Source organism: Stegodyphus dumicola, chromosome 4 (assembly GCF_044657685.1).
Source record: "Stegodyphus dumicola isolate Sdum_Otavi_A_Nest chromosome 4, ASM4465768v1".
Classification (NCBI taxonomy): Eukaryota; Metazoa; Arthropoda; class Arachnida; order Araneae; family Eresidae; genus Stegodyphus; species Stegodyphus dumicola.
The window spans coordinates 159459607-159473565 of record NC_140771.1 but is presented as its reverse complement, the minus strand read 5'-3'; the positions used below and the strand labels follow the sequence as shown (position 1 = coordinate 159473565).

Genomic DNA, 13959 nt, shown 5'->3' with positions numbered 1-13959 from the left:
ATTTAGTTAATTATATTAATAATATATATATATTAATATATATATATATATTAATATAATTTAGTTAATTATATTAATAATATATATATATATATAATTTCTATTTTTCATTACTAAAATTCAAGTTCCTTTTAAAAATATTATTTTTTGGATTCAATTTCAATGCTTCTGGGTTACTTCATTCAGATACATTCTACTAACTTTATATTGGGAGATAATATACTTAATATTACTTTAGTAAATAAATTATATGTATATATATATATATATATATATATATATTAATAATTTCAGAATGTCAAACAATAGTTTACATAAAATGCAAGCATTAGAAGATCCTGGTCCACCTCCCCCTTACTCGTCCGATCAGCAAAATGGTTTCTTGCCACAAACGCAGCAGCGTTTGGTGGATATCGAAGAAAAAAATGAAACTCCTCCAGAATCTTTAAAAATTCCCAAAGCATCATCTAATAGCTTGCATCAAAACAGCACGGCAACAAACTTCATAAAAGGAAGGTAAGAAGAAAGAGCATTTCAGATTTTCTATTATAAATATCTAATAAATCTTATAAATATCTAAAAGTTTAACAATTCAAAAATTAGGAATAAAATATATTTATATTTATGAAATAAAATGAACACACAACTGCAATTTTAAATTATGTTCTCAAACCCTGAACAGCTTATGGATATGAAAAAAACAAATATATAGGAAGAGGCCAAGTCAAAATTATAATAGAGAATTGTATATTTTTCTTATGCTTTCAGACAGTAGAAAGTTCCTCATAAGCTTGAAGACGTTTTCAAGATTTCAGTTCCTTCGATCATATATACAGGGTGAATAACGTTTGAACGCAAAAAGCTAGAGAGGAAAATAGTGTCCATCTGAATTGACTATGTGAAACCAACTGCAGCGCCGTCTGGAAGCGAATTTTAGAATTAAGCGATTTCATCATGGAATAATGAAATTCAGGGGGAAAACAATTAGTAGCAAACGTGTAGAGCGATACTGCTTTAGTATAAAATACCACTTTACCTACACCAGGTATCTTGGACAGAACCTACGAAATATATATCCCTCGGTCTCTGATTGCCAGCGTCAGTACTCATTAAAGGCCCGTCCACACGAGTACGCTCGAAACGTAGCTGACGAACGCGCTTTTACGTTACCAGCGTAAAAGCGTCCAAACGAGTACGCTTGCGAAGAGTGCGTTTAACCAATAGAATTATTTTGCGCAAAAATCACGTGACGCTGTAATATAGCGTCAACAGAGCTGTATCTTATTACTTCGCTGTTCTTCTGTATGTTTGCGGCAAGTTGTCCGAATCAGATGATTTTTTTATAGTTGAAACTTTACTATTAAGTGCAATTATTAAGCAGAGGCAAAACCGCAAAAAATGGCAAGAATGGGTCCGAAAGATTTATTTAGAGCGATCTGTTCAAAGAGATTTTTTTTACTGCCTTTTTTGCGAAAGGAATATACGGAATTATTAAATTCCTACTATTAGCTCACACTCTCCCTATATCTTGTTGAAATTTTCAGTACATAAAATGCTTTTTATTCATCCACTCAAGTTCAAATACAATTTTTTAAACTTGTAGTGAATGACACTTGATGTTAATACAGCTTTTTGACATATTAAAATTTTTAAAATTTTTAATTTTAAAAATTTCTGTTTGTATTTTTATTTATTTATTTTTGTATTTTTTAAATTTTTCTTTATGGACCTAAGTAGGAATTGACTTGATTTTTTTTTTTTTTTTTTTGTACATTACTTTTTTTTTTTTTAATTACTTCAGGATGAGTATCTACCAGTTTGACAGACTTGCAGATTCTATATTGTATGAAAATTAGGATTTATAAAATTGGTTTGGAATACAGTATATAAAGAGAATTAAATTACTTAATTCTCTTTATATACACCATCCACCATATAATAAAACCAACTTCATATTTTTTTAACTCCCACTCCCTTGGCCTTTTGTTTTTCTTTTTATTTATTTTTGAATTTAGAATGAGGTTCAAACTTTGGACAATTTATGAGAAATTATGTGCATGATAAAATATGCAATAAAGTAAACGTAAAAAGAGAATTTACAGATGATATATGATAAAGAGATGGAGATATATTATTACATAAGGATTTCTATTTACACTGCGCATTTTTAAACTAAATTAAAAACAATAATAATAATGAATAAAATAAGAAATGAAAACAATAGTAATAGGTAAAATAAGAATATAATGATTCATGATTAAATATAAGAAACACGTTTCAAAATGAGAAAAGCTAACTGAATTATATATACCGTCTACGGGTGAGGCTCGAACTCGCCACCTTTCCATTTCTCCACCACCAAAGCAGCACGCTGACCACTCAGCTATCTGTGACAACAGTGTTTGCGAAAAATAATGTAAGAAGTAGAAGTCGCTGCGAAGGTAATTTAATTAAACTTCAATAAATGATTACCGTATGACACAAGTCATAACTTTCCTCCAAAATTTCGTAATTTTATTTTATTGAATACTCTTTCACAGTCAACTGCTTTATTTTAGAAGTTGTTATATTGCTGAAGTTAGTTTTTGGTGTATTTAATATTGGGATATTTATAGAGCTTTTTATTACACATGATAAAGCCAATATTTATAATAATTAAGGAGAATTTTGTAAGGCGGAAACTTTGATTTCGTAGAAACTGTAATTTATTTAGGTTCTTATTACTTACAGTGTTATAAATAGGTGAAGCATATGGATATACTGGTCGGATCATTGCTTTATAAGTACACAGTTTTTCCCTTTAATGAGAATTTTAAATGTATACTAATATGTACGGTTTGAGAAATCTGAAGATGGCGTGAACAATGCTGATTATTTTATTGCTGTATACAGTTATGATATTTCTAAGCAAAAACTCATCTCTGTGTGGTTCTGACGCCATATTGAAACGAGTAAGCAAGAAGGTTTTCTGATTATGACACGTGATAAGAACTCGGTCGGCTATTGGCTATACGCGCGCGTCGCGGGCGAAAAAGCTGAACAGGAGCGTACTCAGTTTTACGTCTTCTGCGTCACGCGAATTTACGCCGGCGTCAAAAAAGTTACGTCAACTACGTCGGGAGCGTCCTCGTGTAGACGGGCCTTAATGGTACGCGTGACATTATAATGCGGATGCAAATTATCAGCTAACTGATAAAACCAACATTTGTCAGCTGGCTGAATTTATTATTTTAAGGAATTCATATAGCAATACCAGATTATGAAGAAGGGGAAAAAAATAGTATTTCAGAATTATCAGTGTTAGTACTAACATGTGTAGGCAATCTATAATTTATAATAGTAAGAAATTACAAAGAAAAAAACCACAGTGTTCTGCAATGATAAAATATCAATATTAATTATTAAGCATGCTCGATGTTTCCACTACCGGCAGCAATATTCTACATCTGTTATTCGATCTATAATTTCTTGTTAAATCTTCTACAACATTTCAGATGTTACGTTAGGTTAATTCATTACGGCAAAGCCTCGAGGGCTATCTGCTTAAGGGAAGGAATGCCTTCGTGGAGGACTTTCTAAGGGAAACTGGCTCGTATAGACGTTATAAATAAGGAAAACCAATTAAAGATTTTATGACCAAAACTGCCCGACAAGAAACTTCCGCATTGATGCCACCTAATGTGGTGAGGCGCCTTCGTGAAGAAATCACACAGAACGTAGATGGATTAATAAGAATCATTTAAGAAATCAGATGTTATGCTTCCAGTAGTTTAAAGTAACTTCGTGCAGTTTATCGTAGAACACAGGTCCTATGAAATCAGTATTCCAAATTTCGCACTAGATAATGAAGAACCACTCCAGTTGCATCAATCATACCATATCTGATAATCTCTTGGCAGCAAACTTTGAGTTAGTGTTGCAGTGTACACGTGAGCTTGCAATTCATGAAAATTTGTCCCATATGACTAAATTTAAAACCATTTGCCACACTAATGTCTATCGTACTGCAACATGGGTAGTAGAGCATGGTCCAGGATGTCTACCGGTCCTACACTACAAATGTTGGCTTACCTGAATGGAAGCGACATGCAATGCTTCCTTGGCGAAAGGCACTGATGCTAGTAGCCGCAAAACAAACATGAGAAGATTAAGGAAATGTAATGCAAATTCTGCCGTATTGCCTTCCTTACCTGACGACTGCATTCCCCGTACAAAAAAAAAAAAAAAAAAAAAAAAAAAAAAATCCATCTTGCAGTACTTTTTATTGGTTTTACTAGTCATGTTTAGACACGAAGATCTCCGTCTTCGACAAACCTTCCCTGACGGCCAATTTATGCTTCCCGATGAAGTACGACGTTTGTATTTGCATATTTTCACCCATCCATTCATCAGTGTTCTGAAGGTAAATTTTGTTCAAAGATTTTACACTTTGTAATTTCATTGGTGACGTATTTGCGCCAGTGATCGGATGCTAAAAGTTCTGCACTTCAGAACTTCTATTCAAACTACTGGTGTACAAAGGATATCATTTTATAATAAATTAGCAATGCTGCTACATGTTTCCTATTCATATTGTTTTCGTTATCTTTGACAGTTTTCACAAGAAGGTTGATAACGTCCGAAATTCGTTTCTAGAGTCGCTACAATTAGTTTAGATCAATGATAGAGCATAGTCACTAAATACAGATAGAACATCTTCTACAATTCTAGCTTTCTGCATTTTAAGTGATTTCAGCGTTTAAAGATTTTAATAAGATTATAATTAAAAAGATTTTAATAAAATTATAATTAAAAAGATTTTAATAAGATTATTATAAAAATTCCAAATGTAAGTCTACAAAATAAGACTTGGGAAAGCTGAGCAGATAACGTTGGACTGAGCTTTCAAAGTAAACTTGGGATACACTGTGATATTAAAAAACAATTAATGGAAAAGCTGTTTTTATACAAATAATGGCAACTTGCTATTGTGGTTATATAATGGCAACTTGATATTGTGGAGTTTTATAGTTTTGCTATTTAGGTTTTGGTTTTCCTGGCCTTTCCCTTTAGCACTTCACCTGCTTTCTCAAATAATATGTGTAAGCACGATTGCAAATTATTTAATTGTTATTAGACAAAATATCTATTGAGAAAATGGCAACAGCTAATTTCTGGATGTCGTTCTATTTTATAATTTTAAAAATATACATTGAGATGATGTACGCTTGAAATGTTTAATGGTACGATGCAGTAAGTATGTTTGTTATGTTATGTACGTTTACGAATACGTTACGTGTAAGTTATTAAGATTTATCTTTAAATAAATGTTTGTCTTTTACAACCATTTTACGAGTGATTAATTTAATTACAAAAGGAAGTTAACATAAATCAGAAGCGGGATTATTCTGAAGCCTAAGCCTAAAGCTATAAGAATTTGCTATACGTAAATAAATTGAAAAGAATTTGAATTTCAAGGTATGTGCGTTGATTGATGTAACATATTTATTATAGAATTTAATTTTGTTATTTTTTTATCATTTTGGAAAGAGAGTTTTTTTTTTTTTTTTTCATTTCTTTAAATTTTGAAATATATTTAGAACGTCAAACAAACTTATAAAATACCAATAACTGTGTTCTACTAAATTGTCTAATTAGAAGTTAATAATAATAGCATATATATATATAATTTGCATTTTAATTAGTACGAAAATGTCTATTTTCGGTAAGGCAAAGAAATGCGATTTAAGAATATTAGCTGAAGAATTGGGAGAAGATGTAAATGAGAGTCATAAAATGAGCGATTTGAAAAAGATAATTTTGGCTAGCAAAGAGTACGATGAAGAATGCGCCAAGGAATGGTTAAACGTTATAATAAATGAAAGAAAAGAAGAAATTGAAGAACGAAAACGTCAAGAAGAAACTGAAGAACGAAAACGTCAAGATGATGAACGTAGGCGAAGAGAAGAATATGAGGAACGAAAACGAAAGTATGAAATGGAATTTGAACTGCAAAAACTACGTATTGAAGCAGAAAGTAAATCTACAAATTCTGGCACCAATGAAAATGCTAGTGGTGCACACATGAATCCAAAGTTAGAGCTTCATCGTTTGATGCAAAAATTTAAACCTGACGAGAATGATATCAGTTTATATCTAATCATGTTTGAACGTTTGGCTAAACAAATTGAAATACCAGAAAATACATGGGTTACTCATTTGCTTGGCTTATTGCCGTATGATATTGCTTAGTTAATCGCCAGAGAAACCGATGAGATTGCAAACGATTCTAAAGAAGTTAAAAGGATCTTATTAAAACGGTACAAGATGACACCTGAAAAATTTCGCCAAAAATTTTTTACGCACAATAAGAGTGTAGGAAACACATGGAAGAATTTTGCGTTTTTTTTAATGAATGGATAAGGGGAGTTAAAGTAGATACTTTTGAGAAACTTAGCGACCTTATTGTAGCGGATCAGATAAAACGTAAAGTGTCTCCAGAAGTAAAAGATCATTTTATTGACATCTGGTCTGAGTTGATTTCACCAATTGATTTAGTTGAAAAACTAGATGATTATGATACCTTGAAGTCAACTTTCAACAATTAAATAATTTGCAATCGTGCTTACATTAACTTTCAACAATTAAATAATTTGCAATCGTGCTTACATTAACTTTCAACAATTAAATAATTTGCAATCGTGCTTACATTAACTTTCAACAATAAACAACCGCGTAAAGAAGGGTCTTACGACAAACGAAACTACTTTAAAGATGGTCCAATTGCTACAATCAACGAAAAGAAAAAACTCTACAGTATCACACATAATGAAAAAGGTGAACCAAAATGCTTCAGCTGTAATAATTTTGGACCCATCTCAAAGGACTTTCCGCTGCCCAAACCAGTAGTAACATGCCGAAAATGTAATAAAACAGGTCATAAAGCTAAAAATTGTGTTACTAAGGCTGAAAATAATCATTCAAATGATAAAAATTATTCTGTTGAGCAAGTTGGCGAAAATTCAGAAGAGAGCAATTCATATTTGAAGAAAACAAAACTGAATAATTCTGAAGAGGTACAGGCTTTAATTGATACGGGGAGTTCTTGTTGTCTCTTAAGGACTTCAGTTGCTCAGAAACTTAAAGTGAAACCAGAACCTGCTATGAATGAATTGTACGGTTTTGGAAATCAAAGGGTGCCTGCAGTGACCTCTATAGGAATGATTAAAGCCGATATTGAAGTTGATAATGTAAAAGGCCAAGGCATAAATACAGTGGCGTAGCTAGGGTGGGGCAAGGGGGGCATCTGTCCCCGGGCGCAGCATCCAAGGGGCGCCGAATTGATGCTACGAAATTTTGTAATGAAATGTTTTCCATTCTTGGCAAACAGAAACGGGCGCAAATTCTTCAGTTGTCCCCGGGCGCTGGAAACTCTAGCTACGCCCCTGCATAAATATATACCTTGTACCTTATAATGCACAGCCAGATGATCTAATCATCGGACGGACATGGCTTGATCTACCTCACATCGCTTATGTCAGAATAGGAAAAAGATTTCACTTCGGGTATAGGGAAGATGAACTATTTAGTAACCTCCAAATTGATGAAAAAATAAATCGAGTCTGCCTTAAAGCTCTTGAGGAAAATGAATTAGAGAAAAATACGATCAGTCTTGTCAGTTCTCAAACAGATTCTGTAGATAAAGGATTAATTATGATAGAAAATCCTTCCGAAGGTATAGGCTGTTTATTAGAAATTAAAAATGGCGAAACTTGTATACCAGTGATTAACGTTGGCGATAGAAGTGTTAAGCTCCAAAAAGATCAATGCATTGGGAGAGCAGAAGTTGAACTATGTTTAAATACTGAAATTTCTGAATTGAGCTCGAACTTAGCAAAAACGGAAAATATTAACAACATAAAAGTTCCTATAAGTTTAAGCGGTACTTTTCCGTTTTGCCGGCGCAAACGGTAAAGTCGCTAATAATGGTACAACTGATGCCAAACGGAATATCTTCGCTGGTAACCTTTAACACCTCATTTTCAAAACAAGTCGCAGCCATTTCTTATCAGATTGATTGTCTTTCAATACTGGCATACAATTACATAGAATTTTTACAAGACATAGCTAAATGCTATTCCCTAGGACCATTCGCGATGAACCATGAAACTATAGTAAAGTCAATTATGATGCAATCAATACACCCGCTGGCGAAAATATAGAAGAGGCAAAAATCAAGGATTAAATTCATCAGTTCTAATGAGAATACACTAGCAAAGTAAAGCACTGCGGTTTTACATAATTTCTGAGTAAGCTATTCGTACGAATTGAAATAATTCTTACATTTAAACATGTATTCCAAATTAAGATTTAACTTGAAATTAATGCAGATAATTACTGAGAGAATTAGTAGTTTATGTGAGATGAGATCACTTGGGGTCACGTGATACGAACCGGCGAATCAGGATGTTAAACCATGAAACTATAGTAAATTCTTTAATTAATGTCTTTTTACAAATTTATTGTCTTTATTTATTGGCTTTTTTCAAAATTTTAAACCATATTAAAATGTTTATGCCTTCAAAATGAAAAGTTCTTAGATCTAACATTTGTTAACGTTTTTTATGTGTATACTGTACGTTGTCGCCAACAAAGTCTGCTTGGCGAGATTTGCGCCGGCGAAACGGAAAAGTACCGTTTAAGCCAAGTTAAAATTGGCTCGGATCTCGACGTTGATCACCAACAAGAATTATTGCGTCTTCTGAATGAATATAGAGATTGCTTTGCACTAAATATTTCAGAACAAGGATGCACAGATCTCCCAAAAATGGACATTAAAGAAATCGAAGGTTCAAATCCATTATGTATAGAAGAAATGGCTCTGAAAGAGCTGCGATCAAAGAAATAGTTCAAGAATGGAAAGAAAATGGAATTGTAACAGAAACGCGATCCCCATATGCTAGTCCTGTCATACTAGTAAAGAAAAAGACCGGTGAATACAGATTAGTTGTTGATTACAGACGTCTCAATAGTCAAACTATAATGGATAAATTTCCCCTGCCTAAAATAGATGATTTATTAGAACAATTGCATGAGTGTAGTCTGTTTACAACGCTAGATTTAGCACACGGATATTTACAGATTCCATTAACTGAAAGTGCAAAATTGAAAACTGCTTTCGTAACACCGGATGAAAGTAGACAATTTGAAAGAATGATTTTTGGCTTGACTAACGCTTCTGCGGAATTTCAACGATTGATGTATCATGCATTATCCTCATTATGTAATAAAGAAGTATTGTGCTACCTTGATGATATACTTGTTCCAGCAAGGACTTGGGAAGAAATGATTCAGAAATTAATTAAAGTATTCGAAGCACTACGTGCAGCTAAGCTAACCCTGAAGTTACCGAAATGTGAATTTGCCAAACAAGAAATAGAATATTTAGGCTTTATCATCAATAAAAACGGAATAAAGCCGGAATCAAGAAAAGTTGAAGTAATATCAAAATTCCCAGAACCTAAAAACCTTCATGAAGTTCGACGATTTCTTAGTTTAACAAGTTTTTTTAGAAGGTTTATTCCAAATTATGCCATTAAAGCTGGACCATTGACTCAACTAACTAAGAAAAATCAAACATTCAGATGGGAAGAAAGTCAGCGGAATTCTTTTACTGTGCTGAAAAATGAACTGACGAATCAACCAATTTTAGCTTTGTACAACCCTAAAGCTCAAACAGAAGTCCATACTGATGCATGCTCAGAGGGTATTGCTGGCATGTTACTTCAACTTGGAAGTGACGGCAAATGGCATCTTGTCTACTGCGTGAGTAAAAAGACAACGGAAGCTGAAAAGAATTATCACTCGAGTAAACTTGAGCTAATGGCAATTGTCTGGACTCTAGATAGACTACGACAATTCTTACTCGGAATTGAATTTACGGTAGTTACCGACTGCCAAGCATTGGTTTACATGAATGCAAAGAAATCTAGCAATCCCAAAATTGCTCGTTGGAGTATCCTTATTCAAGAATATAATTTTGAAATATGCCACAAACCAGGAATTAAAATGTCTCATATCGATGCAATCAGTAGAGCTCCTGTTATTAATTCATCAGACACCATGCATTCTTTGATAGAAGATAATTTAGAAGTTTGTCTGACCTTAAATTTAGATATTAAATATATAAATTCTTATGATACAGCATGCAGATGAAAGTTAAGAGAATTGATAACAATTTTGAAGAATGACCCAAGTGAAAGAACCAAAGAAGAAAATCAAAATGTGGAGAGTTATATTTTGAAAAGGAATAGACTGTTACGTATTGTGGAGGATGGAGAAAAAAAGAAGTTATTATACGTCGTACCTAAAAGCATGAGAAAAAGCATAGTTGTGAAGTTTCATGATGTTATGGGACATTTTGCTGTTGATAGGACTATCTCAAAAATCAAAGAACTGTACTGGTTTCCTGCTATGAAGAGATATGTTCGTCAACATATATCAATGTGTTTCGAATGCCTCATCAACAAAGTTCCGGGTGGAAAAAGACAGGGTCTTCTGCATCCTATACCCCCAGACCGCAGACCTTTTGCAACAATACACATTGATCATCTTGGACCTTTCATCACAAGTTCTAAAAAAAAAAATGTTTATTTGTTGTTTTAAGAGTGAATTTTGAGAAGTATGAATGTAGCCTTTTGGCAATAGATGGCGCTGACCGTTGCGCCTGCTTTCTGACGTCAGAATAACGGGTTGCTAGGTTTGGCAGGATTCTCGCCGAGGTGAAAATGAAATTTTTTGCCAAAGAGAGTTGACGCTAATGACCCGGGTAACCATAGCAACACCGCATTAGGATTTAAATAACACAACCCCTTAAGCTAAGAACACCATCTGGAATACTTTGGAATGGAAAAAGACTTCATAGGTGGTCTATATGCTTTTTTTTTTTTTTTTTTTTCAAAGCAGAAAGGATATACATTCAGTGATTGTCCTTTCACTTGTGCAATGTTAAGCGCTGTAATAAATTAATACTTTCTATTCGTTCATTGTCTTCTGTAGATTTAGTAAATTTCATTTCCAATATTTAAAAATGCTAATTTGCTTTTCGATAAGATCATAAACTCTATGATAACAATTATTAATAATCAAAGCTATCTTTCCTTCTTCCCCCCCCCTTTTTTTTTTTTTTTTTTTTTTTTTTTTTGTCTTTGTGTTGCATTGGTACTATTTTTTTTTATTCTTGTCTTATTTAGGAATTTTGATTTGCCTATTCTGCATCGGACATTATAAAATTTTTACCGCATTAAAAAGTAGTAGGAGCTGTAAAATAAAAATGTAACTCATATGTTTTATAGCCAGATATTTTGTGTGATAACTTAAGACGACCACCTCTTAAAATGACTAGTCTTTCTGAAAATATACATAAAGCATTGCTTTTAAACAACCGTCTTTATAGAAAACCAAATCTTTTAGACATGTTGAAGATTGTCTTAGAAAGGCTATAATCTATTCTGTAAATTTCTTCAATTTAAATGATATTCGGCATAGCTAGAACATTTGGCGCTCGGGGCGGAATCTGAGTGTGTCCGCCTACGCAGTCTTTGAATTTGTCTCTCAAATGACTGAATGTACCTTAATTCTGAAAAAAATTTTGATTCCAACATTTTAAAATTTCAAAACAGACAAATATTTGTTTTGCAAAACCACCTATTATAGAGTACTATGCTGACAGAACTATTTCTTAAATACAAAATTAATCATTTGTAGTTCTAAAATGATTTTTATTTAAAAAACTCTTATCACGACTAGAAACACAATTGTGAAAAAATTCTCAACAGTAAAAAATTACATTATCTGAAGAACTGTGTTTTAGAACAAATAGTAAACGTCAATAGGACCCACATTTTCATATTCCCGTTTCGCTTTCTTTAGTAATAATAACGGAAATAAAACTTTCAAACACTTCTCCTTAACTGAGGGATTACTTCCTTACTAACCTTTTGATAGTCCTCAACCGAGCTCAGCTCATATTCCAGTTATGCACAGCAGTGGTCGCAAACAAACGCAGCTCGTATTACAAATTTACGTCTGACAGATATCGCTCGTATTTGAAAAGAAAAATTTGCTTAATCTCGCTACCCCCCCCGTAGGTCTAATGCACCGAGATCACAATTTAATTGATATTCGTAATTTTCAAGTTTTGAATGAATAAAAATGGTATAAGACTGCGTAGCTCTGGAAATCTCGCGTGTAGATTAGTATCCTTTGGATACTAATCTACAGAAAAATTTATTTTTCTTCCTAAATTAATTTCATAAAGTAGTTCAGAATCATATTGTTCTTTATTTGCTTGAAAGATTCACAGGACTAACCTCCATCAAATATTTTTTCATATGAAATTGGCGCCTCAAAATTTTGCTGTCTGTGGCGAACTAGCCCCCTCTAGCTACGCTACTATGTCTGACATCACATGAATTAAAGAAATGAAGATGGAATTTTCGTATATAATTAAAAGCCTTAATAAACTTTATAAGAAAAATACAAAGAAAATGGAAGCGAATTATCTGAATAAAAATATGTGCCTATAAATTATAAAACATGTGAATATATTGTAAATTTTTCTTATTTCTGCATTTCAGCTCTTTATTAGCACTTGGAGGTAGGTCTTACAATTTTTACTCGAATGGGAAAATTAAAACTCGCTTCTTTTTAAAATAGGAAACGTTGCTAAACTACGTGCTATAATACCTATGATAAGGAACTCGCTGACCAATTATGTATTGATATTCAATATACATCAACTTATGCACCATAAAGAATATAAGGAGCAGTGTTGCAAAGCATGCATTCGCTTCAAATTTTTATCAATATTAAAACTATTTATTGTTAAGATCCATTAGCGGCCCACGGTAATATTGCTGAAAACAGCTAGATCAACTCCATTTCACATTCAGGCGAATGAGCTATCTGTATGGGAGTTTTTCGTGGTTCCCTCCCCAAGAAAAGATGTATACTTTTATAACCTGTAAAAATACAATCAGGATCTCTTGAAGCGAGGTTGGTAACATTAGCAAAATTGGACTGGTTTTTTATGGATGAAAAAAGTATTAAAAAAGGTATGACATATTGTTTCGTATATGATACTTTTTGGAATTATAATTGAGATCATAAAGATTCCGAAGATTTATATAATACCTTCTTTATTTAATAAATCAGTAACTGAAATTGAAAATCGTACTTGCATAAGGATGCCGATAATCAGTTTCAAGGAGAAACTGAGCTTCAATTTGTGCACGTTACCTCTTGCTGCGGCACCGTTATGAAGGCATCCCAATTTGATTGCATCCTCGCCTCATGATAAAGTTCATTGAACTACCTAAAAAAAATTATAGTTTAGCATTCTAACCGTTACGTAGCCAGGGACTGTTCCCGTCACTGGGGGGAACTTTAAATACATTTCCTCGAAAATTCATTCTTCAAGAAAATAGTGAGCTATTTTTTTACGTTTTCAAAAGTTTATTGAGGTCATTATGTTTTAATTGAAAATGATTCATGCAGGTTTTATCCTGTTGAATAAAATGAATTTTAAAATAAATCTTTCATGTAATAGCCAAAAACGTGTAGAACTATGAGATGTAAGTTTTCACATTTTTTTCATAATACGCATCTTAAAATATATTAATTTAACGATAAATAACAAATACTGTACTCAGAAAAAAATCTGAAAACTAACAGTCCCATGAGTAGCCGAAAGATTAAACCGCTAAATACTGGGAGTTCGATCCCAGGCTAATGGGTTAGCTGCAAGGTTGGTTTTCAGAGTTTTCCCCTTATGTTAAGTGAATACGAGCCACTTTCTCTTAACGTCCTTCGCAAAGGCATCTCTCCTACTAGGCAGATAGCTGTTGCGTGCTTTTCTATATCTGTATAGCCTAACCTGAAAACTAGCAACAAAAGAGAATAAAGTATGAAAAATCCTTA

General features: G+C 32.9%; 1 protein-coding gene across 3 annotated transcripts in view; it reads left to right on the top strand.

Moving 5' to 3' along the window:
- Positions 1-13959, top strand: part of LOC118194746 (band 4.1-like protein 4A) — a 342463-nt gene that overhangs the window by 311913 nt on the left and 16591 nt on the right. For all 3 annotated transcript variants that reach the window (XM_085815671.1, XM_085815672.1, XM_085815673.1), the window contains exon 24: positions 295-516. In XM_085815671.1, coding sequence (XP_085671797.1) covers positions 295-516 — 222 coding nt within the window. The remainder of the gene's footprint in view (positions 1-294; positions 517-13959) is intronic.